This window comes from Mobula birostris, chromosome X (genome assembly GCF_030028105.1).
Source record: "Mobula birostris isolate sMobBir1 chromosome X, sMobBir1.hap1, whole genome shotgun sequence".
Classification (NCBI taxonomy): Eukaryota; Metazoa; Chordata; class Chondrichthyes; order Myliobatiformes; family Myliobatidae; genus Mobula; species Mobula birostris.
The window spans coordinates 33535181-33561756 of NC_092402.1; the positions used below are offsets into that span (position 1 = coordinate 33535181).

The 26576-nt window shown below is 40.3% G+C and overlaps 1 protein-coding gene across 1 annotated transcript in view; it reads right to left on the reverse strand.

Annotated features, from left to right (window-relative positions):
• The window catches only part of samd14 (sterile alpha motif domain containing 14), an 81480-nt gene that overhangs the window by 26375 nt on the left and 28529 nt on the right, over positions 1-26576 (reverse strand). Inside the window, exon 5 of the mRNA XM_072248949.1 lies at positions 18614-18797. Coding sequence (XP_072105050.1) covers positions 18614-18797 — 184 coding nt within the window. The remainder of the gene's footprint in view (positions 1-18613; positions 18798-26576) is intronic.

Consider the following 26576-nt stretch of genomic DNA (forward strand, 5'->3'; position numbering starts at 1 on the left):
GAAAGGCAATTGAATAACAGAGCGGTTTTTCCACCTGTCTGTTGCTCATCAAGACGTCATGAAAATTCCTGCCATCATTAAAGTAATACTAATTGGTGCGAAGCAGGCTACTACCATGCAGAGCAACATAACCTTAGGTCAGGATGAAAAAATGTCAAACGCCTCGGGCTTCTAAAGTAACAGGCAGTGGCTTCTATGGCCACTGAAAAAAATGAGTGACATTTCTAATTAATTTTAAATGTAGTGTCTTTGATTGATGGTGTTCACCTTTAATGTTTTTAAAATTGAACTAACACTATATTCTGAACAACACTGGATGTCAAAGAGGTCCAGCTTGCCAGCATATTAATGAAGTGTAATACATTGACAGAATGAACTCTCTCATTAGCATGAAACTTAAATACATTCGGCCAAATATTAACAAAGGAAAAAATGCCGAGTGACAGTGACTAGGAAAAGGATCACAGCAGAATCCAATTTTCCTTCCTTCAAAAATCATAGCGTTGGAATAGGCCCTCCAGCCCACCAAATCCACACTACATTAACACCAGTCCTATATTAATCCATTTTAACTCTACCCACATTCCCATCAATTTCCCCATATTCCTCCACTCAACTACAAACAATTTACACAGGTTAATCTACCTACCACTCCTTATGGCATTGGGATTGAACCCAGGTCTCTGGCACTGTGTGGTAATGGCTCTACTAGCTAGGCATCTGTGCCTCCCATCTTAAAATGAATAGAAGGTGAACTAAAGCAAAAGTCTGCCAAAAAAATAATGCTTCTTCGGTCAGATAATGAACATAATGCTACGGGGAGAAGGTGTTTGCTGCCTTGAGGCAAGTAAGTGTGGATAAATCTCTAGGGCCTGGCAAGGAGTTCCCTTGAACCTTGTGGGAGGCACGTGCAGAAATTGCAGGGGCCGTAGCAGAGATAATTAAATCGTCATTAACAACAGGTGAGGTATCGGAGGATTGGAGGATAGCTAAGTTTCTTCCAGTTTTTAAGAAAGGCTCTAAACATAAACCAAGAAATTATAGGCCAGTGGGCCTGACATCAGTAGTGGAAGTTATTGGAAGGTATTCTAAGGGACTGAATATATGAGTACGTAGATAGACGTGGACTGATTGTGTTCACCTACAGACTGATTAGGAAGTCAGAATAACTTTGTGTGTCGGAGGTTGTGTCTAACCAAAATTATAGCATTTTTTGAGGAATTTACCAGGAAAGTTGGTGAAGGCAAGGCAGTGGATGTTGTCTACATGGACTTTAGCAAGGCACTTGACAAGGTCCTGCAAGGGAGGTGGGTCAAGAAGGTTCATTCACTCGGCATTCAAGATGAGGTAGTAAATTGGCTTTGTGGAAGAAGCCAGAGAGCGATAGTAGATACATGCCTCTCTGATTGGAGGCCTATGACTAGTGATGTGCCACAGGGATCAGTGCTGGGTTCGTTGTTGTTTGTCATCTATATCAATGATCTGGATGATAATGTGGTTAATTGGATCAGCAAATTTGCAGATGACACCAAGATTGGGGGTGTAGTGGACAGTGAGGAAGGCAGTCATAGCTTGCAGCGGGGTCTGGACCAGCTGGAAAAATGGCAGATGGAACTTAATGCAGACAAGCGCAAGGTGTTGTATTGTGGTAGGACCAGCCAGGGTAGGTCTTACACAGTGAGTGGTAGGGCATTGATGAGTGTGGTAGAACAAAGGGATCTGGGAATACAGGTCCATAATTTATTGAAAGTGGCATCACAGGTAGATAAGGTTGTAAATAAAGCTTTTAGCACATTTATTTTACTTATTGACATACAGTGTGGAATAGGCCCTTCCAGTCCTTCGAGCTCCACTGCCCAGCAATCCTCCAATTTCATCCTAGCCTAATCATGGGAAAATTTACAATGACCAATTAACCTACTAACTGGTACGTCTTTGAGCTGTGGGAGGAGACCGGAGTACCCGTAGGAAAATCATGCAGTCACGGAAAGAATGGACAAACTCCTTACAGACAGTGGCGGGAATTGAACCTGGACCACTGGTACTGTAAAGTGATGCGCACTATGCTACTGTGCTGCCCCACACTGGTCTTCATAAATCTATGTATTGAGTACAGGAGATGGGATGTTATGTTGAAATTGTTTAAGACGTTGTTGAGGCCTAGTTTGGAGTACTGTGTGCAGTTTTGGTCACCTACCTACAGGAAAGACACAAATAAGGTTGAAAGAATGCAGAGAAAATTTAGAAGAATGTTGCCGGGACTGGAGAACTTAGAATGTAGAAGATTGAGGGGAAATTTGATAGAGGTGTACAAAATTATGAGGGGTATAAATAGGGTAAATGCAAACAGGCTTTTTCCACTGAGGTTGGGTGGGACTACAACTAGAGGCCATGTGTGAACATGAGGAGAAACTTCTTCACTCAGAGGGTGTGAGAGTGTGGAATGAGCTGCCAGAGCAAGTGGTGCATGCAAGCTCAATTTGAATGTTTAAGAGAAGTGGATGATAGTGGTATGGAGGGCTATGGTCCCAGTGCAGGTAGATGGGAGTAGGCAGTTTAAATGGTTCAGCATGGACAAGATGGGCTGATGGGCCTGTTTCTGTGCTGTATTTTTCTATGACCCTATGACTCTAAGATGATGGTATCAAATTGATTTTAATTATATTTTAACTAGTATAAAACCCCAATGTGAAGCAATCTATTTGAGATATTTTTTCAATCCTAGATGTGCTCAAATTTTAACCGTACACTAGAATGTTTTGCAGTTTCCAGTCTAATGTGGCACAGTACTGGCCTATATCTAAAAATAAAACTGCTCCTTTCGTCAACGCCTTGCTTTCCAAACAGAGGACAAACATAAAACAAAATAATAGAACTCCACAAACATGAATCTTATTCTCCATTAAATCCGAACAAAAAGGATTGTGGAAGCATAAGTGGATCCCTGTTAAAAAAACAACGGTGAAAAAATTATGAGGAGATGAAATGTACGATGATTTGATCATAGCTCCGAAGTAACCAAATTGCGTCCTATTATTTAGTTGGACAATTAGTGATAATTTGATTGCTGGACTTGTCACAACTGTTTCATCATATTCCTTGAAAGGATATGTCAGTACCTACCAGTTCCTGCAGAATGAGTAATCTGTTTCAAAGCTATAAAGTGGCCTTAACTCCCTTTAATTCCTTGAGAGAAATTGCTTTTATTATATCAAAAGGAAACACCAAATATTTCAATGAACTCTAACAGATTTATTTGCAGAAATCTTCCTCAAGTCTCCTTGTCTTGCAAGGTGATCAGTTTGGACACAGATGGGAACGTAGCTTCAGTTTGACGTAAGCAGCTTTTACAATATTAATCAAAGATTTTAGCACATTTTCTCCTAGTCAAACACTGTAACCTTGGCAGAAGAGCTGGTGTGAGCCATTACTTTGGGAGCTGGGAATACTCACAGAAATTCCTGTTGAAAAATTTCAGTTGCAAAATCTAAATACTTCAAATGCTGAGCATTTGAAATAAATCTGAAAATGTGATGAACATTTAGCAGGTCAAATGCACTTGTGGTGAGAGAAACAATGTTAATGCTTTAGGTTAATAATATTTTTATTTGTGGAACACACATCAAAGTTGCTGGTGAACGCAGCAGGCCAGGCAGCATCTCTAGGAAGAGGTACAGTCGACGTTTCGGGCCGAGACCCTTCATCAGGACTAACTGAAGGAAGAGTTAGTAAGAGATTTGAAAGTGGGGGGGGAGGGGGGATCCAAAATGATAGGAGAAGACAGGAGGGGGAGGGATGGAGCCAAGAGCTGGACAGGTGATTGGCAAAAGGGATATGAGAGGATCATGGGACAGGAGGCCCAGGGAGAAAGAAAAGGGGGAGGGGGGGAAAACCCAGAGGAAGGGCAAGGGGTATAGTGAGGGGGACAGAGGAAGAAAAAGGAGAGAGAGTGAAAGAATGTGTATATATAAATAAATAACGGATGGTGTACAAGGGGGAGGTGGGGCATTATAAGGTGGAACTACACCTTATATTCCGTCTGGGTAGCCTCCAACCTGATGGCATGAACATTGACTTCTCAAACTTCTGCTAATGCCCCACCTCCCCCTCATACCCCATCCGTTATTTATTTATATACACACATTCTTTTTCTCTCTCTCCTTTTTCTTCATCTGTCCCCCTCACTATACCCCTTGGCCATCCTCTGGGTTTTCCCCCCCTCCCCCTTTTCCTTCTCCCTGGGCCTCCTGTCCCATGATCCTCTCATATTCCTTTTGCCAATCACCTGTCCAGCTCTTGGCTCCATCCCTCCCCCTCCTGTCTTCTCCTATCATTTTGGATCTCCCCCTCCCCCTCCCACTTTCAAATCTCTTACTAGCTCTTCTTTCAGTTAGTCCTGACGAAGGGTCTCGGCCCGAAACGTCAACTGTACCTCTTCCTAGAGATGCTGCCTGGCCTGCTGCGTTCACCAGCAACTTTGATATGTGTTGCTTGAATTTCCAGCAGCTGCAGATTTCCTCATGTTTGCGTTTTTATTTGTGGGTTAGGTACCCAGACATGGTGTTAATCTTTTTTAAAAAATGGATAAATTTGGTGCATAGAATTTTACTGCATTGAAGCAGGCTAGTCAACTTCAAAAGCTCTACGTCAGGGGTATTCTCCCTACTGGACGATTTTCATCTGACTTCATTGCACCTAAATTGCATCCTCCAAGAGGACCACAATCTTATTTTTGGCTTTGGAGGCTTGCATGCCTCAATGACCCAGAGAGCTATGCAGGCTGGAGTCAGGGCTTTATGCTTTGGCTTTTGATAGGGTCACCCATACCAAACAGGTCAAAGAACAGAGGCCAGACTAGCTGTGGTCCACTGGTCCTCCAGGTTCGGGGTTCAGCCAACAACACAGACTGGTTAAACAAAACTGTTATGGAAACAGCAATGAGTAATCCTTCTACATCAGAGTGTGATGGTATTCCTGAGTCTCCACCCAGGATTGCATGACTGACAGTAGTGAAAACTGAGAGAGGAAGCTACTAACATGATGAAGGAAGCTCTGCACACTGCCAGAGATGGAGGACCTTCATTGCTGCCCTAAATGCCAGCGGCGTAATAGGCAGTAAATAAAAAAAAATTAAATTGCATTTTATACCTTTCCATACTGTGCTGATCTCCCTTAAATCTAGACCCAGAAAGGCCCTGAAAATATCTTCATAAAATATGGTTTGAAATTTCCAGAGAAGCATTTCCAAGTGGAATAGCCATGACTCCTTTCCAATATTTTCTGGAAATTTAGCACACTTGCATGCTTTCAGAAGGACAGATTTCCTGAAAGGTACTTATTGGGGAAATTGTAACTTTTTTAGTGTTGGATTTTGGAGAAGCACCAACTTTCCAGCAGCTGCACTGGAAATTTTGCCTGCTGATCATTACCAGATTATGTGCATGATGTGAAATGGCTTAAAGAAGAGAGATTAATGTCTGATAATTTCCTTTCTTTGAACTTCATGAGTTAAATACATTAACACATTTTAAATGGCTTCTAGTGTATCTTTTTAATGTTTTTCAATTTTGGCAACATTCACAACCATGCAAAGTACTTTGACAGCCAGCTTAGCCTGGGGATGTGGCAGGACTTGTCCAGGCCTTGCCATGTGAAATCTTTTAAAGATATATTGGTGCTACCATCCAATTTGGATGCTAGCTTGAAGACTTGCAGTTAAGTGCAAAGTTCGGGGGTGGGGATGCGGGTCGTGTGATTAGGGCAGTGAGCATGAACTTGCCTCTTCAGGAAACTTGGGCATATACTGTATATTCCTCATTAGACATGTTGATCACACTACAATCCCAGCGATAGCTGGCCTAAATGTTAGTTGTTATGCTGGTTATTTCAGTTTAACAAGAACACTAAAACTAGAACCCAAGATTCAGTCATGGTGCTATAGCTGCAAACAAAGGAAAGATCTTCCTCCAGTCAATCTCCTGCTCACTTCAAAGCATCTGTCACACCTTCCCATTTATAGAGAAACTTTCAAACTCAAAACGTACTAATAAACATTACTGTCAATGCCGTACTTTTTGAAGTTTGAAAATAGGAGATATGACAGCCAATTTAAACCAAAATACTGAACAACATGATGAGTAATCATTTTATTGATGCTAGTGGAGGAATAATATTGATGTGGACTTGGAGGAAAACTTCTTCTTTCTTCATTCTAATGTCTTGGCATCTTTTACATTCTGCTGAGAGAGCAGACTGACCTCAGTTATACTCTTCATCTGGAAGACAGGACTTCCAGTACTGCTGCACAGGTCCATACTAAAATAGGAGTCTGGAAGTTACTGGTGTGAGAGTCTGGACTCAGCGGCAGAGGCAGAGACAAGGCTGACACAGAGTGGTAATGAGCTGCAGTAATGTTCTTGTTACTTCATTGGATCACCAGATGTTGCCAGGGAAGCTTCTCCCTTTTATGCAAATGATTTTGTCTTCCAGAATTAGGGGACTTTCAAACTCCTCAGTTAGCTTTAAGGAAATGATGTCATATTTTAAGTAAACATAGATAACAATTTTAATAAAATATTGAAACTATGTATGTGAGCCAAATAAATTAAGCATCTTAATGTTTGACTAGACATCCCCAAGGAGGAGGCTGTTAATTACTTGCCTTGGGAATGAGACACATCTGTTTTACATAATTCGAAGGTTTTCTTTAAATGTTACTGAGTATTCCTTCTAAAGATGAGTAATCTAGTGTTTTAATTCTTCTAGTATGTTCTTCCTAGAAGGCAGTAGAGTCAACTGAGAGTTGACAGGGTGAAAGCAATACTATCCTGTCTCAATCCAATCCAGTTGTTCATTAAGGTGTTGAAGAGAATCCAGCGAAGGTTCACAGAACTGAAGACCTCTGTAGGGTCCAGGAAGGAAAGACAGACATGGCTCTGTCAAATGATGTGAGCATTCTTGCTTCCCTGCTTTGAGAGCTGAGCGAAAATATGCTTCATTTAAAGAAAGCCTTCAATCTATAAAACAAAGTCCTGGAGAAGTGCAAGCTTTCATGTGATGTGAGCAGTTTTGTTACCAGTTTAGCCAAGAACTGTCTTCACAATCTGCTAAATCATGTCGGACCTGCCCCATGAGCTCACTTCATTTGCCAGAGGTGACTTCCTAAATTATTCATGGGAGTAGTCTCAGCTGAGGCAATATCTCATCAACAATCGCATTAGGTTTTGTCTTCATCTGCTTTATGAGCCTTGGGCTGGTTTCAATGCCTTAGGCCCAAATATTGTGATGAAGATAACTGTAACATAACAGCATAGAAGATGCTCTCATGAAGACACAGGACATAGAACATGTGCTGTTGTTTGTTTTTAATCTCGTTTTTTGAACAAACCAGCCTAGAACCACAGCTATGTTGTACTGTTTATTTTGCACAATTCACTTTACCCGGAGTGAAATGTGAAATGATAAATGAACCACAGTTGAACACAAGAGATTCTGCAGATGCTGGAAATCCAGAGTAACACGCTCAAAATTCTGGAGGATCCATGGAGAGGAATAAAGGATTGACATTTTGGTCCAAGATGCACTTGAAATGTTGACTCTTTATTTCTCTCAACATATGACCAATCTGAAAATCTCCTAGCAGTAGACATACAGTATATTGACATGGCTGGCATATTCCGCCCACAGTTCATCCAGGATCCACTAGGTTGTGCACCTAGCCTACACAAGTGTACAAATGAAGATTTGGAGCCACTTAACAATAGAAAGTTTGAATTATCAAAAGGTCAAGACTGTCCGAAATTAGAATATTGATTTGTTAATCCAGGTGTTATCAGAAGACAGATTCTGGATAAACTGTAAGAAGGATATGTCAACAATGTTAATTTAAGTCCATTGCTAAGAGATTACCAGATTGGTCATATGTTGATAAGAATTTGAAAAAAGTAAACTCAACATATAAAATATGGTAACGTAATGGTCTTTCTGTAGAAGCAGTATTTGGGTTATGGTTAGAGACAACGGGTACGGAGGTTGACTGAGGATCGGTGAATCTGACTTTTGGAAGAGTTGAGCTCCAATTTGTGCACATTTTACTGCTTAATTATAATGGGCCTTTTTTGTTTTTTTCTTTCTTTTGTTTACTAACCCTATAGTTAAGTTAATATTCATAAATATAATTTCTTTAATTGTATGCAGTGTGCTGTCTGTTATTTCTTGGCACTGAGTCATAACAGGATAGTAAATTACCCAGCATCCACACAAACCGGGGTTTGAGGTGGGAGAGGGCCTCAATCTCACGAGTTTGGCGGGACCGGAGAGTGTCTTCCCTCGGCGTACACAGCCCAAGGAAACCAGTGGGGTTTCACAATATACTCAGGACCCCACTAGCAGCAATAAAATAGAAAGCAGCAGCATTTCCATCAGTCAAAGTTCCATCTTATGTTAGTACTCTGTGCAATAAAACATTTTTATAAGATGTATCCAGGCCCTCTTCTTCCTTGTTCCAAACATTCAATTATTTCTCTATAGTCCAGCAAGCTGCCATCTGTTCCAAGACAAAGCTTAAAGAAGAATAAAATTATTTTCCAAAGGAGCAAGCATTGCAGAAATTTACCTTTATATTCTGTTATTACAGCCAAATCTTTGCTTGTAAATCCTCTGTGGATGTTATGTTTTGTCAATAACCTTTTTTTATACATGATTTAATTTATTTTGCAGAGAAATTGATCTTCCATATGGAACTTATAGTGGCTGTGGTCTGGATGTCCCAGGGGGTAGTGAATCAAAGTCGTTGCCATCCTCCCTGACTCAGAAAGGTTATTCTATAAGCAACCAGGCTTCATAGCTCAGCAGCATTTCAGTCTGAGCTTGCTTGGAGCTGCTTAGATCAAACACATACTTTGTAATTCTTTGGAATTCCCCACTACAGAGATCTGTGAAGACTGGGCCACTAAGTATTTCCGTTACAGTGGTGAACAGGGAAGCCAAGATCAGATCAATCACAGTTTTATTGAATTTTGAAGCTGGTTTGGTTGTCACCTACAGCAATTTCTTATGGCCTTGAAGGTAAGGAGATAAATTTAATTAACAGCAATGAACAAGGAGCTTGGCCAATGCTGGAAGGCTTATGGACAATTCAGTGGTAGAGAAGAAGGGAAAGAAGTTTAGAAAATGTTTGTACATTGCGACAGGGATGCAACACAAAGATTTTCATTCCCTTGGATGTAGGTAAATAAATCAATCTATCTATCTATCTATCTAATCTATCTATCAAGGTTCTCAGTCATCCAGGTCAATTTATATCAAGGCAACTAGATTTGCTGTGTTGTCTAGAAGATGTTTCACCACTCATCCAAGAGGCTACTTCAATTCCAATCCATGGTGGGTAGCTTTCTTGTTTATAAACTCTGTGAGCCATTTTTGTCAAACTGGAAAACCCATCCCTGAACAGAGGGGTTGGGGTACGACACCACCTATCAGCTACCTACAATGCAGTCCTAACATCTCTACCCTGGCATCTCCATAACTGTTCACACCTCCATTCATGCAAAGATAAGAGTAGTGACCCTGTTATTACCTCTATGACTCTTAACGACCCTCATGTGATTGTCATACCTTTAAACAGCTCACAGAGTTTATAAACCAGAAAACTACCAACCATGGCTTGGAACTGAAGAAGCCTCTTGAATGAGTGGTGAAATGTCTTCTAGGCAACACAGCAGGTCCAGCTGCCTTGATTTACTACTGCTTGATATACAATGATCTGGATGACTGAGAACCTTCATTTTATTTAATTTATTTATTAATTACTTAATTTACTGCTTGATAAATAAACAAAATGAAATTCTATGACCAATTCTGTCACCTTTCCTGAGGATCTACCCCATAGCAATGGTTTATACTTATCTCTAGGGTGTCATCTTCCCACAGGATTGCATAGACTTAATTAGTATCATAGAGCACTATAGCAAAGAAACAGGCCCTTCAGCCCATCTAGTCCATGCTGAACTGCTATTCTGCCGAGTCCTATTGACCTGCACCTAGACCATAGCCCTCCATTCCCTCCCATTCATGTACTTATCTAAATTTTTCTTAAATTAAACCTGCATCCACCACTTCTGCTGGTAGGTTATTCCACACTCTCACAAGCCTCTCTGAGTGAAGAAGTTCCCCCACATGTTCCCCTTAAATATTTCACCGTTCACCTGTAACCCATGACCTTTAGTTCTAGTCTCACCCAACCTCGGTGAAAAAAAACCTGCTTGCATTTACCCTGTCTATACCACTCATAATTTTTTATAACTCTATCAAATCTCCTCTCAATCTCCTATGCTCTAGGGAATAAAGTCCTAACATATTCAGTCTTTCCCTATAACGCAGGTCCACAAGTCCCAGCAACATCCTTGTAAATTTTCTCTGTACTCTTTCTAATACTGCACACTGCAAGGCAACCTCCTACCATAGGATCTGGTCAAATACCAATGGAATTCCCCTGAATCCATTTAAAAAAAACAAAGGCATCTTCCTGCCCTTTTGGATATTTAAACCACCTGAAGAAGGAGATCTTAAGTCAGCCCTTGCTTAAAATATAAAAGAACCTGCTTAGCATAATTTACCACTAATGAGAGCATTTAACTGAGGCTGAAAGAAATCAAAAGAATGCTAATGTCAAGAAGAAATAATATTGGATTGGCAGAGTTACACCACAGACATTATAATTTTATGTAATTTTCACATAACATTGATATAGTTCTATATTGTATTAATTAAAACAGAATTATGCTTATACATTGCAAATAAATCAGATGTACCGAACGGAAAGTTAGGAAATTTTCTCAGGTTGATGAGTTAGAGGTTTCATTTATTTATAAGGAATAAATAATTTACAATTTAAAAATAAATCTGGTTTATATTTATAAAAGATATCAGATATTTACATTTGTATATTTAAAAAAGAAAGTATTCACCTTGGTTAAAATCTGCATGTTGAAACACTATAAATTCATCTGTCAAAAATAACCATGTATAATAGCTTAAAAGAGAAGTCAGGCATTTTGGGGATTGTTGACATTGCCAAGGCTGTTTAAAGCAATGCATGGCCGCACAACTGTGTTTTCAACAAGACCTTGAGAAATATTAAATCAGCATAACCTGTTATAAATGGCATTGTTAATGGATAAATTGGAGCCTTAATTGAGTTTTACATTGCAGAATGGAAGGTCTGGATGACGAATTTGAAGTTTTTAACATACAATCAAATAATGTGCTTTTCTTGCTTTTCACATACACAAAATGATGAAGGCATGGTGTAGCATGTGCTAAAGGAACACTTGTTTAGTATTGAAGGCCTGTTGTTGAACAAGGTCACTGCAGTGTCACCTTCCTTGCAATGCATCAATTACCTTTTACACCAGGGGTTCCCAATCTTTCTTATGCCATGGACCCCTACTATTAACCAAGGGTCCACGGACCCCAAGTTAGGAACTTCCATTTTATACTCTTATCACCTGGATTAAGAATATACTTTTCATTTCATACTTCAATTCAGTCTCTACTTGTTAAGCATCAGAGCTATTAAAAAATGTCACAATGTTTCGCTGCTTAATCTTAATGCAAAGTCACCGAGGTAATATACTACAGTTGTGAAATTAATTAATGAAGTCAGCAGACATTTCTGTGATGAAATTTGAGTACAGTATTAATCCATTTAAAATAAATGCATGCAAACCTGTGAATCATTGAACTGCAAAACAAATTGATGAAGGTATGTTGTGTACATGGATTTTAGTAAGGCACTTGACAAGGTTCGCCATGGTAAGCTCATTCAGTCAGGAGGCATGGGATTCAGGTAACCATGGCCGTCTGGATTCAGAATTAGTTTGCCCACAGAAGGAAGTAGATGGTAGTGGATGGAGCATATTCTTCCTGGAGATTGGTGATCAGTGCTGTTCCACAGGGATCTGTTCTGGAACCTCTTCTCTTTTGATTATTGTAAATGACATGGATGAGTAAGTGGAAGGATGGGTTAGTAAGTTTGTAGATGACACAAAGGTTGGTGGTGGTGTGCAAAGTGTACAAGATTGTTATAGTTTACAATGGGACATTGATAGGATTGCAGAGCTGGGCTGAGAAGTGGCAGATGGATCTTGGGGTTTACAAGATGTTAGGGTGGTTAAGAATGCGAATGGAGTGCTGGCCATCAATAGTCGGGGGGCTGAGTTCAAGAACCATGAGGTAATGTTGCAGCTTTATAAAACTCTGGACATGGAAGCTTTAGAAAGGGTGCAGAGGAGATGTACCAGGATGCCGTCTGGATTAGAGAGCATCTCTTATGAGGATATATTGAGTGAGCTGGGGTTTTTCTCTTTGGAGCGAAGGAGGATGAGCAGTGACTTGACAGAGGTGTATAAGATTATAAGAGGTATAGATAGAGTGGATAGCCAGTGACTTTTTTCCAGAGCAGAAATGGCTTATATGAGGGGGCATCATCTTAAGGTGATTGAAGGAAAGTATTGGGATGTTAGGGGTAGGTTTCTTTTATATGCACAGAGTGGTGGGTGCATGGAGGCAAATACATTAGGGACACTTAAGATCCTCTTAGAATAGGCACATGGATGAAAGAAAAATGGAGGGCTATGTGGTAGAAAAGGGTTAGATTGATCTTAGAGTAGGTTAAAAGGTCAGCATAACATCATGGACCGAAGGGCCTGGACTGTTCTGTAATGTTCTATGTTCGATGCTCTCTGTTCTAATATTATTGTTAATTCTGAGGCTTCTAACATTCTGCACTCAATAATTCTGATGTTGTCTGGCAGCATCATTGGGCTACCCTGATATCACCCCATTTTCTTCAGATTCATCCTTTCCTTCTTTTTACTTCCCTTTTTTTTAGTGGAATGTCTTCCTGTATTATTTTATCATGCTGAAATTGAAATTAGACATCATAATATTTATTTTATGAGCATAAAATAGTACAGAGAAAGGTTGCTTCAGTGCCCTGATAGTATCTCAGGGTGTTATTTTGTGATTAGCAGGGATGGATGCGGCCTAGCAAGCTGATGATCATTATGTTATATTAAGTTTAAGAAGGAGTTGGAAGAAGTCAGTGTGATCCTACCAGTTCCACTGCAGTCCTTCCTACGTCTCCTCCTCAACATCATCTCAATCCTTTCTAGAGACACAATATTTGGTGGATATTTGTTCCCATATTGTTAATAAGGCCTAATTTTGAACAGAGCTCGGGCTTTCAGAGGGGCACGGACAATTGAAAAGCTTGGGAGTACTCAGACCCGAGAGAGTTTCTCCTTAATTAGGCCTATAGGAAGTGTGGTTATCTTTCCAACCATTGTCGTGATGTCTTATTTGCTTAAATTGGTTCTAACCCTATTTTCTCCCCTTTGCAGGACATAGAAAGAAGAATCACTGAGTAATCATCAGGGATAAGACAGTCATCAGTTAGGTGGCACAGCTGTCACCTGCCTTCATGCTCTAGGAGCACGGAAAGACACTTTGCTTCAGGCCTCAAGACAAGAAATAATATTGTTCAGCTCCCCGAGTCACTCGACTGTGACTCATTTGCTGGTACCGTCTAAAATAGAAACAAGTTTGTCAATCCATCTTGAAAGTGTTAAAAAAGTTCATTTTATGTTATGCTTTAACTCATACAGTTCTATGTTCTCATTAATGAGTTTTAGCAATCTTCAAATTCCAATAGATAAGCATCTAGTCCTAATCCTATCATATCAATGCCAGTCTTCTTCAATGTTCAAAGTACGTTTATTATCAGAGTATGAATATGTCACCATATACTACCCAAAGATTCATTTTCTTGCAGGCATTCACAGTAAAACAAAATAATACAATAGAATCAATGAAACAAACTACACACAAAGACTGACAAATAGCCACTGTGCAAAAGAAGATAAACTGTGCAACTATAAAAGAAATAACAATTAATAAATATTTAAATAAATAATATTGAGAACATGAGTTGTAGAGTCCTCAAAAGTAAGTCCATAGGTCGTGAAATCAATTCAGTGTTGAGGTAACTGAAGTTACCCACGCTAGTTCAGTTGAAGGTCGAAGGGTAATATCTTTTCCTGAACCAGGTGGTGTGGGACCATTCTTATTTATAGCATACACATCATTCCCTCCACCTCTTCCTCCAACGTATTGCTATTAATATTGTAACATTTATTCCTTTACAGCAGTCAATGTTCAATGGATATGAATGTGTCTCATTACATAAATAGAGCAATCACAAAATTGAATTTTTACAGCACTGAAAGAGGCTGTAAAAGAAGGAACCAAAAACGTCTACTATCCATTGAGCTCACACTAATTATCTGCAAGAGCAATGCAGGCAGTTTTATTCTCTGGCTCCTTTTCTACAGCAAATGTACGTCTTCTTTCTCAAGTATCTATCCTGTTCCCTTCTGAGAGAAACAATTGCATCTGCTTTCAGCATCCATTCAGATCATGAAGTTTATGGCATGAAAAGCAAATTTCCTCTTCAACACCTGATTCTATTGCCAATTGTTTCCAGTCTACACCAGCTAGTCCTCAGCTCTTCCACAAACAGGATGAAAAAACATTTCCAATGCAGACTGCTTGCATTAACTTTAATGAGGTTTCAGGTCTGCCATTTTGTTTTAAAGAGACTGCTGCTTCACGACCCACGAACTATCCTTTACACATGCTCTCATTGGAACCCTTCTTCCACAAAGAAGCCATTTGGTACCTGTCCAATAATCGTCAGCTCAACACAGGGCCATTCTGCACACAACTGGCATCATATGTGTGGACTGCACAAAAAGAGCATTCATCATGCTCCATCAGCGTTCTTTGTCGATTGATTCTTGGTCCTGTGCTTGCTGATATTTGTCTCACTGGAAACAGTTGATTTTTGAACCACCTTGCCATTCATCTTCTCAGCCCCTCTAGTCTCTCCAAAAATTGATTTCACTCACCCCTCAGAATCTGGAATCCTTCTTGACGTACGGAACCCACAGTAGAGCAAAAGCCTTGCCAGAAACATGACATAACATCCTTGTTTTCTGCACTCATTATTATAGCATCATGTATTCCATTTAAAAAATCACATTCTACTTGAAGATTCCAGGCTTAAATGAACTCTGGGTCATTGCCATTAACTCCTGATATGTGTCACTTACATTTTACTATGTGAATCATTTCATCAGTTGGGTCCGAAGCTAATGCTGCAAAAACTCAACAAATCAGGCAGCAGCTATAGACAGAGAAACTCAGTTATCCTGCAAAAACACCAGGGAAGCAGGGAAACAAATTATTTTTGAGTTGCAGAGTGGGTGTTGGAGGGATGGTTAGGACAATGAGATACGATGAGGCATTATTGCCATATTGAAGCACTACTCATGGAGCTGTCTGGTTGATTAATGGGAGAGAGAAAGGGGGATTACAGAGAATTATAGAGTTACTGCTCAGTTCTGATGCAGACAGGAAAAAAAATTACCTGTCCTTGTTGTATTTGGTATTGAATCCCAAAGGCTGCACTTTCCCCAGACAGAGGGTCAGTTATTGTTCTCTGAACTTACGTTGGACCTCATTGAAACAATGCAGGAGTCGGCAGATACATGGATCAGAGTGGATGTGGGAGGGAATATTAAAGTGACAGGCAACTGGGTAGTTCTGTGGACGTGCTCTGCAGAATGATTGCCCAATCTGTGTTTGGTCTCCAGTGTATGAGAGACAGTGTCATGAGCACCAAATGGATTATACAGTTTTGTAATTCACACCAGTGAAGATAATGATGCTATGTTCTACAAGATTTTCTTTTTTCTTTTCAGAAATATTCTTGAATTCAGTTCCAGTTATTTATTCTTAGAAACATGGGAGTAACTGATATCCATGAGGAGTGTTGCCACAAGAAAGCAGCATCCTTCATCAAGGACTCCCACCATCTAGGCCATGCTCTCTTCTCGCTGCTGCCATCAGGAAGGAGGTACAGGAGGTACAGGAGCCTCAGGACCCACACCATCAGGTTCAGGAACAGTTATTACCCTTCAACCATTAGGCTTCTGAACCAGAATGGAAAACTTCACTCATCTCAACACTGAACTGTTTCCACAACCTATGGACTCACATTCAAGGACTCTATAACTCATGTTCTCAATATTATTTATGACTTATTTATTTATTATTATTAGTAGTAGTTTTTCTTTTTCTATTTGGACACTTTGTTTTTTTTGCACTTTGGTTATTTGTCCATCTTTCTTTGTGTGTAGTTTTTCATTGGTTACTGTGAATGCACATAAGAAAATGAATTTCAGGGTAGAATATGGGGACATAATTGTACTTCAATAATAAATTTTGAACTTTGAACTTTGACAGAGGGGATTTCTCCACTGTTGTAGAACTCTTCCTTCAGTGCTATAATATAGGTTGCTATAGAGCTGATTGTCTAAATAGTGTTTCTTGCCAGAAATCAATATGCCATTTTAATCAGTATTTTCATACCCTACTGATATTCTCAGTACACCTGGACAAGCTTAAAGACTTGGCTTAAACAAAAGAATGGTATAGATCATTGTATAGACAGGTACGCAAAGGAAGTCAACCAGTGAGTTAACATTTCCAATGAGTCTTACGAATCTTTCAAAATAAGTAATTTTAGCATATTCAACCAACATAGCATGGAGCCTCCAGGACACTCTGTTATTGAGAGTGTTCTAAATAATTGTTTGAAATTCTAGCATTTTAAATAGATTCTAATGAGGTTCATCTATACAAATGACTCCAAAAATGTTAGGATTGTTCCAGTTACTTTAAATAATCAAGACCTGCCATGAGCATATTTTAAGTCTTATGAAGAAACTCCTCATGCAATTTTTAAACCTTTTGCTGTCCTAAATGTCAGAAATGACTTAATACTGAAACACATGAGATTCTGCAGATGCTGGAAATCCAGAGTAACACCAACAAAATGCTGAGGGAACTCAGCGGATCAAGCAACATCTATGGAAAGGAATAGACAGTCAACATTTTGGGCTGTAACCCTTCATCAGGACCGGTTATTGTTCTTGAATCTGTTGTAGATGCCTACACATTCTGTGACATGAAGGTACTTCATGTGCCAGACATTAGCACAGCACTGATAGGTCCCCATCAGAATGTGGCGAACAGGCTTGGTATCCTCATGCTTGGTCAGGAGTTTAGACAGTGTTATTAAAAGAAGCTAAGCAAGTTCCGGAACTGCATAGACACAAAATGCATCAGTGTTAAGTTGAGTATATTACGAAAAGGCTGAGAACGTTGGATGCAGCAAAAGCAATGGAATCAGACAACAGCGTAATTGCAGTACCAAAGTCCTGTATTCCTGAACTAGCTCCACCTCTAAACAGGGTGTGCTAGTAAATGTAAGAAGCAATAATCTGATGTACAATATGGAAAATTGCTGGTGTTATTGCCCTCCAGCCCACTTTCAATCATCAGTAAAGCGAAGAAAGTATGTATGTGCAAATTGACAGTACTTTCATTTGCACTTCCTTGTCAATAACCAGTTCACTGTTTCAGTTCCACTCAATTCCAGACCTCATCACGACCTGAGTCCAAATATGGACCAGACAGTCGAATTCCAGACATGAGGTGAGAGCGACTCCCTTTGTCAAAGCAGCATTTCAGCAATTGTGACAACACGGAGTCCAGCAATGGGCATCAAGAAAAGAAACTCCAATGGTTAGAGTTGTAGATTACAGAAGGGAAGGTGGTTGTCGATATAAGAGGTCAATCATCCCAGCCAGGTGAAATCACCGCAGGAGTTCGTCAGGCCAGTGTTCCCAGATCCAAATATCTTCAATTAGTTTCTTCATGCTTTTCCACCCAACATGAGGTCAGAAGTGGAGTTGTTTACTGATGAGTGCACAATGCTCAGTTCCATTCACAACTCCACATCAAACAAAGCTTTGCATGTCTACGTTTGTACATGCTGCAGGACCTAAATTACATTCAGGTATGGACCGATAAGTGGCATGCAATGCCACACCATTAAAGTGCCAGGTAATGATGGTTTGCAACAAGGGAGAAAGTAACCACCACATCTACCACATTATTATCAGTATATTCAACACATTACTATCAATTGGTCCCCCACCACAGTCACTATATTTGACGTGCTTATCACACCATTGGAAGTAATGTCATTAACATCAAAATGAGGCCAAGTCTTCCCCAATTATAATGAAGAAAGACCAACTGCAACATTCACACTTGAACAACATTCCTAAATATGTCATCAATAATTGGCGCTGAAAGTGACATTATACACAGTTGAACATGCTTGTTTATAAATTCCTGTAGCCATTAAGTACTACAGATTTTTAATTTACAAATCTTTGCGCTGTGTTTTATTTGTTTCTTCCTATGTCTACCTCACAGTCAATAGCTTTTTCACTTGCTGAATCCAGCCATAAACTTTCAGCGCCAAAGCATTCTAACAAGAAAATTTGATTCACCTTCAGCAGTTTTAAGGGAGGGACATCCTTTGGTTGAACCTATAATAAATTCTGCATTTTGATCTATCTGTAGACCTCTTGATAATTTCCAACCAATTTTTAACAAAGACTGACAATAGCCCTACCTGGGAAGCAGACTTTTTCGGAGAAAGTCCATGGGAGGACATTCTTGGAGAGCAGGTTGGTGACATTGTGCTACTGGAGGTGGTTGACCCTTTGCTGCTGTCAGTGAACCATGAGAAAGGCACAAACTGTGGCACTGCAGCCTTGGCAGAAGCCAGAATACTGATTGGGCTATCAACAGACTCCCTGCAAACAGGAAGAGGCGAGAGTCAGAATGAGGAGCAAATTGAAAGCATAATCAATGACACAGGAGACTTTACAAATCAACTTAGAAAATTAGAAAAGGCTGATCAACCAATTCCAAAGTCTGGATGAAGGTAACTAGATTTATGGTGCATGGGATATGCACAGATAAATTAAGTGTCAGGTAGACCCAATATGTGATGTTTTTTATTTTATGGGCTGTAAAATGGGGAACTCTCTCCCCATAATACTGTGAGTACAAGGGCAATCACAGATTTCAAACCTCTGAAGGAAAAAGGCCTGATACAACAGCTCACATTTTTGAGAAATATTGGCATTTTATAGCTGTAAAAACTTGGGGCTTTATTATAAGTATCCACAAAAAGCAGAACTTCTGAGTTTTCCCATAGTTGTTCATCGCCATTACACTCATTAGCCTCTGATGTAAAGTCCAGCAATGGGAGACAACATCCTACTGACACTGTGCCATTAGACCTTGTGCGGATTCAACAACTCCATTCAAGACCAAAGGATGCTAAGACACAGGAGCAGAATTTGGCCTATATAGTCCACTTATTCTGATCTGTCATTCCACCGTGGCTGATTTATTATCCCTCTCAACCCCTTTCTCCTGCCTTCTCCCCATCACCTTTAACTCTCTGACAAATCAAGAACCTACCAACCACCACTTTAAGTATACTCAATGATTTGACCTCCAGAGCCGTCTATGGCAATGAATTCCACGGATCCACCTCTCTAGACTCTCCCACTATAGGAAACATCCTCTCCACATCTACCCTATCTGAGCCTTTCAATATTCAATAGGTTTCAATGAGATCCACTCTCATTCTCCTAAACTTCAGCAAATATAGGCCCAGAGCCATCAAACGGTCCTATATGTCAACCTTTTCAGTCCTGGAATAAATCTCATGAACTTCCCCTGGACCCCCTCCAATGCCAGAACATCTTTTCTTTGACAAGGGGCCCAAAACTGATCACAATAAACCAGGTGCGATCTGCCTTATAAAGCCTCAGCATCACATCCTTGCTCTTACATTCTAGTCCTTTCAAAACGAATGTTAACCTTGTATTTGCCTTTCTTACCACCAGCTCAACCTTAAAATTAACCTTAAGGGAACTCTGTACAAGGACTCCCAAGTCCTTTTGCACCTCTGATTTTTGAATGTTCTCCATGTTTAGAAAATAGTCTACACCTTTATTCCGTCTACCAAAATGCATGACCCTACACTTCCCAACGCTATATTCCATCTGCCAGTTCCTTGCTCATTCTCCTATCCTGTCCAAGTCTTTTGGCAGGCTTCTTGCTGCGTCAACACTAACTGCCCCTCCATCTATCTTCATATTGTCCTCAAATGCAGCCACAAAGCCAAACATATTTAGCCATAACATATTTATCAGGATAGATTTCCCCTTAAGGACACCATGCCTATTTTATCATGTGCCTCCAAGTACCCTGAAACCTCAACTTTAATAATGGACTTCAAAAACTTTCCAATCACTACAGTCTGGCTAACTGGCCGATAATTTCCTTTCTTCTGCCTCCATCCCTTAAAGAGTGGAGTGACATTTGCAATTTTTCAGTCCTCTTGAATCTTTCCAGAATCCAGTGATTCTTGAAAGATCACTATTTTTGCTCCCACAATCTCTTCAGCCACCTCTTCCAGAACCCCGGCGTGTAGTTCATCTGGTCCAGCTGACTCATCTACCTTCAGACCTTTCAGCTTCTCAAGTACCTTCTCCATAGTAATAGCAACTTCACTCACCTCTGCTCCCTGACACTCTTGAATTTATGCAATACTGCTAGTGTCTTCCACAGTGAAGACTGATGGAAAATAATTACTAAGTTCATCAGGCATTTCTTTGTCCCTCATTACTATGTCCCCAGTGCAATTTTCCAGCAGTTCAATATCCAATCTCGCCTCTCTTTTACTCGTTATATGTCTGAATAAACCTTTAGTGTTCTCTTTAGATTATTGGCTAGCTTACCTTCATATTTCATCTTTTCACTCCTTATGGCATTTTAGTTGCCCTCTGTTGGTTTTTAAAAGCTTTTCAATCCTCTAACTTCCTACGAATTTTTGCTATATTATATGCTCTCTCTTTTCCTTTTATGCTTTCTTTGACTCCCCTTGTCAGCCACAGCTGTGTCATCCTCCCTTTAGAATATTTCTTCTTCTTTGGGATATATCGATCCTGCGCCTTCTGAATTGCTCCCAGAAACTCCAGCTATTGCTATTCTGCTAGTGTCCCCTTCCAGTCAATTTTGGCCAGCTCTTCTCTCATGTGAGCTGGGAGAGAGAGGTAAGTTTTAAGTATTAGAACATAGAATAGTACAGCACAGGCCCTTTGGCCCACAATGTTGTGCCAACCCTGAAACCCTACCTCCCATATAAGCCCCTACCTTAAATTCCTCCATATACCTGTCTAGCAGTCTCTTAAATTTCACTAGTATATCTGCCTCCACCACTGACTCAGGCAGTGCATTCCACGCACCAACCACTTTCTGAGTAAAAAACCTTCCTCTAATATCCCCTTTGAACTTCCCACCCCTCCTTCTCTCCAAAGAGTAAAGCCCTAGCTCCCTTAATCTCTGATCATAATGCATACTCTCTAAACCAGGCAGCATCCTAGTAAATCTTCTCTGTACCCTTTCCAATGCATCCACATCCTTCCTATAGTGAGGTGACCAGAAATGGACACAGTACTCCAAGTGTGGCCTAACCAGAGTTTTATAGAGCTGCATCATTACCTCGCGACTCTTAAACTCTATCCCTCGACTTATGAAAGCTAACACCCCATAAGCTTTCTTAACTACCCTATCTACCTGTGAGGCAACTTTCAGGGATCTATGGACATGTACCCCCAGATCCCTCTGCTCCTCCACACTACCAAGTATCCTGCCATTTACTTTGTACTCTGCCTTGGAGTTTGTCCTTCCAAAGTGTACCACCTCACACTTCTCCGGGTTGAACTCCATCTGCCACTTCTCAGCCCACTTCTGCATCCTATCCATGTCTCTCTGCAATCTTCAACAATCCTCTACACTATCCACAACACAACCAACCTTTGTGTCATCTGCAGACTTGCCAACCCACCCTTCTACCCCCACATCCAGGTCGTCAATAAAAATCACGAAAAGTAGAGGTCCCAGAACCGATCCTTGTGGGACACCACTAGTCACAATCCTCCAATCTGAATGTATTCCCTCCCCCACCACCCTCTGCCTTCTACAGGCAAGCCAATTCTGAATCCACCTGGCCAAACTTCCCTGGATCCCATGCCTTCTGACTTTCTGAATAACGCTACCATGTGGAACCTTGTCAAATGCCTTACTAAAATCCATGTAGATCACATCCACTGCACTACCCTCATCTATATGCCTGGTCACCTCCTCAAAGAACTCTATCAGGCTTGTTAGACACAATCTGCTTTTCACAAAGCCATGCTGACTGTCTCTGATCAGACCATGATTCTCTAAATGCCCAGAGATCCTATCTCTAAGAATCTTTTCCAACAGATTTCCCACCACAGACATAAGGCTCACTGATCTATAATTACCTGGACTATCCCTACTACCTTTTTTGAACAAGGGGACAACATTCGCCTCCTTCCAATCCAATGGTACCATTCCCGTGGACAACGAGGACATGAAGATCCTAACCAGAGGCTCAGCAATCTCTTCCCTCACCTTATGGTGCAGCCTGGGGAATATTCCGTCAGGCTCCGGGGACTTATCCGTCCTAATGTATTTTAACAACTGCAACACCTCTTCTCCCTTAATATCAACATGCTCCAGAACATTAACCTCACTCATATTGTCCTCACCATCATCAAGTTCCCTCTCATTGGTGAATACCGAAGGGAAGTATTCATTGAGGACCTCGCTCACTTCCACAGCCTCCAGGCACATCTTCCCACCTTTATCTCTAATTGGTCCTACCTTCACTCCTGTCATCCTTTTGTTCTTCACATAATTGAAGAATGCCTTGGGGTTTTCCTTTACCCTACTCGCCAAGGCCTTCTCGTGCCCTCTTCTTGCTCTCCTCAGCCCCTTCTTAAGCTCCTTTCTTGCTACCCTATATTCCTCAATAGACCCATCTGATCCTTACTTCCTAAACGTCATGTATGCTGCCTTCTTCCACCTGACTAGATTTTCCACCTCACTTGTCACTCATAGTTCCTTCACCCTACCATTCTTTATCTTCCTCACCGGGACAAACTTATCCCTAACATCCCGCAAGATATCTCTAAACATCGACCACATGTCCATAGTACATTTCCCTGCAAAAACATCATCCCAATTCACACCCACAAGTTCTAGCCTTATAGCCTCATAATTTGCCCTTCCCCAATTAAAAATTTTCCTGTCCTCTCTGATTCTATCCTTTTCCATGATAATGTTAAAGGACAGGGAGCGGTGGTCACTGTCCCCCAGATGCTCACCGACTGAGAGATCTGTGACCCGACCTGTATTGTATAACTGTCTGGTTTAACAGAGCTAACTTAAATGTATTTATTTAAATTTTCCTGTATTTTACATCTTTTTGCCTTAATATTTGTGTAATAATATTTTTTAATTGTTTCTACACATTGGATAATGAATCAAATGTGTAGAAACAATTCAAAAAAGATTCATGCTGTTGGACATCTAGTTCAGCCGGAAGGGATGGCTTTACCAGCTATTAAAGCAATTTGGTGAGATTTATAACATGAAGTCTCTCTTCTACATAATATCTGCCAGTCGGGGTGGACCTTGCTTCATTTACAATATTCTGGCTGGGAAGATCTGCTCAAAGTAAGATTGGGTTAAATGGTTAATGAAGTAATGATCTTAGTCAATAAATTGTTCTCGTGAGCATCCAAACCATTAACTATTTTTCTCAGTCTGCAGGTTACATAAGTACATAACAAGTAGGAGCAGGGGCAGGCCTAATCCTTTGCGCCTGCTCCACCATACAATAACATCATGGCTGAACTGGCTGTGAACTCAGCTCCACTTACCTGCCTTTTCCCCATAGCCCTTAATTCCCCTGCTATCCAAAAATCTATCAAACTGAGTCTTAAATATATTTAATGAGGTAGCCTCTACAGCTTCCCAGGGCAGATAATTCTACAGATTCCACTATTCTGTGAAAAGCGGATTCTCTTCATCTCCTAAATCTCTTCCCCCAAATCTTGAGGCTATGTCCCCCAGTTCTAGTCTCACTTTCCAGTGGAAATAGCTTTCTTCTAACCTATCTATCCCTTTCATAATTTTATATGCTTCTGTAAGATCCCCTCTCGTTCTACTGAGTTCCCGCGAGTATAGTCCCAGGCGACTCAATCTCTCGTCATATGCTAAACCCTCATCTTCAGAATCAAACTGATGAACCTTCTCTGCATCACTTCCAAAGCCAGTACATTTTTCCACAAGTAAGGAGACTAGAAGAGCATGCAGTACTCCATTTGTGGCCGCACCAATATCCTGTACAGCTGCATCACAACCTCTCTGCTCTTAAATTCAATCCTGCTAGCAATGAAGGCCAATATTCTATTTGCCTTCCTGATAACCCGTAACATCTGCAAATCAACCTTTTGCAAATCATATATAAACAATTCCCAAGTCCCTCTGCACAATAGCTTGCTGCAATCTTTCACCATACAATCTGACTTTTAATTTTTCCTTCCAAACTGGATGACCTTGCATTTACCAGCATTGTACTCCATCTTCCAGACCCTTGCCCACTTCCTTAATCTAACTACATCTTTCTGCAGACTCTTCGCATCCTCTGCACAATCTGTTTTTCCACTCAGTGTAGTTCATCAGTAAACTCAGGTACACTACCCTCAGTCCCCTCTTCTAAATCATTAATGTATATCATAAACATTTTCAGGCCCAGCATCAACCCTTGCAGCAATCCACTCACCACTGACCGCCATCCAGAGAAATACCCATTTAACCCAACTCTCTGCCTTCTATTGGTTAACCAATCTTCCATCCATGCTAATATATTCCCCACAACTCCATGAATCCCTATCTTATGGATAAGTGTTTATGTGACACCTTCTGGAAATCCAACTATACAACATCCACCTGTTCCCAGCTATCCACTGTGCTCGTTCTATCCTCAAAGAACTCCAGTACGTTTGTCAAACAGAGCCTGCCTTTCATGAGTGCATGTTGTGTCTGTCTGATGGAAACACTTATACCAGATATCTTGCTATTTCTTCCATAATGATAGCTTCAAACACTTTCTCCACTACAGACATTAAGATAACTAGCCTACAGTTACATGCATAAAATGCTGGCGGAACTCATTTGGTCTATAGTTACACACCTTTTGCCTGCATTCTTTATTAAACAGTGGCATGACATTAGCTATCTTCCAATCTGCCAGGACCTGCCCAGAGTCCAGAAAATTTTGGTAAATTAACACAAATGCATCTATTGTAACAGCCACCATTTCTTTCAATACCCTGAGATGCATCCAGTCAGGACCAGGGGATCTGTCTATCTTTAGGGCCACTAGTTTGCTCAGCATTACCTCTTTAGTGACAGCAATTATAGCGAGGTCCTCACCTCCCATCACATCCATAACATCTCTCATGACTGTCTAGAAGTTTCAAGCATTCTCTGATTTTATTAAGTATTGCCAGCAAGCCACAATATTTTGCTTTAGTACATAAGTTTTGATGGGCAGAGCTATTATAGAAAAAGGAGCAAAAGTGAGGCAAGTGGATTTGACGTACAGACCAGATATGATTGAATTGAGTGGCAGAGCAGGTATGAGAATGGTTTCTTCCTAGTTCTAATGTTGCTGGATTACTATGTTATTGCCAGGGACAAAAGGCAAGAACAGAATCAGGTATAATTTATAGTAATGATGCATTTACTGAGTGGGTGGAATCTGAGGGCATACAACTTCAAAAGTAGTTATGGAAAGTCAATGAAAACAGAAATAGTTGTGAGAAACTCATCACAGTGTCAGAGTCCAATTCTTGGTTGTCAAAATGCCAGCCCAGACACATTACATTAATGCAGAAACAGAAATCTAAAATCTGCTGATGTTCATCTCCCCAGGCCATGCATTTTACATTCAAAGAAAGAAGAGATCTATTATCACATCCTTCTCTGTCCTGGGGCCTCTGTCAAACCAAAGTCAGACAAGAATTCAACTGATAGTGTAACTATTTTAAATCATTAAATTTTAGCTACAATCGGCTTTAAGCATGATTCAAAACAAATCTTAGAACTGAGTTCCATTAAAATTCTCCAGCTGCAACCTTTTCTAATCTCTTTTAGTTGCTGTACAATCTGATTTGCATTTCAAACATCTTGTGCACTTTAACATGTGGAGCTAGAAATGAATGTTGGCTGTTGGCAAAAGCAAATGCTTTTATGTGTAAGTTTTAAATGTTAGTGCAAGTTATTGACAAAATGAATTGGGAGTGGGTGGGGTGGTGATGTGTATGTGTAAGAGAATAAATTGCAGGAGTAAAGAGAAATAAAGAGAGATATAGTAGGATTAAAGAGATTACTTTGAGGAGATGGTACACACACAATGGGTCAAATGGTCTCCAAATAGGTGAGATAAGTATAAAGTCATCTGTCATTTTTATAGAGGTGTTAACATACTTAATGTAGAAAGTTAATCGTATTTTTCCTTAAAGCCACCCATCTCAATTGATTTGATTGATTATAAGGCACAAGTAACAAAGAAAAAATAATTCCATTTAAGAGTGATGAAAAACCAGCAGTTTAAATGATTGATAGGTATATAC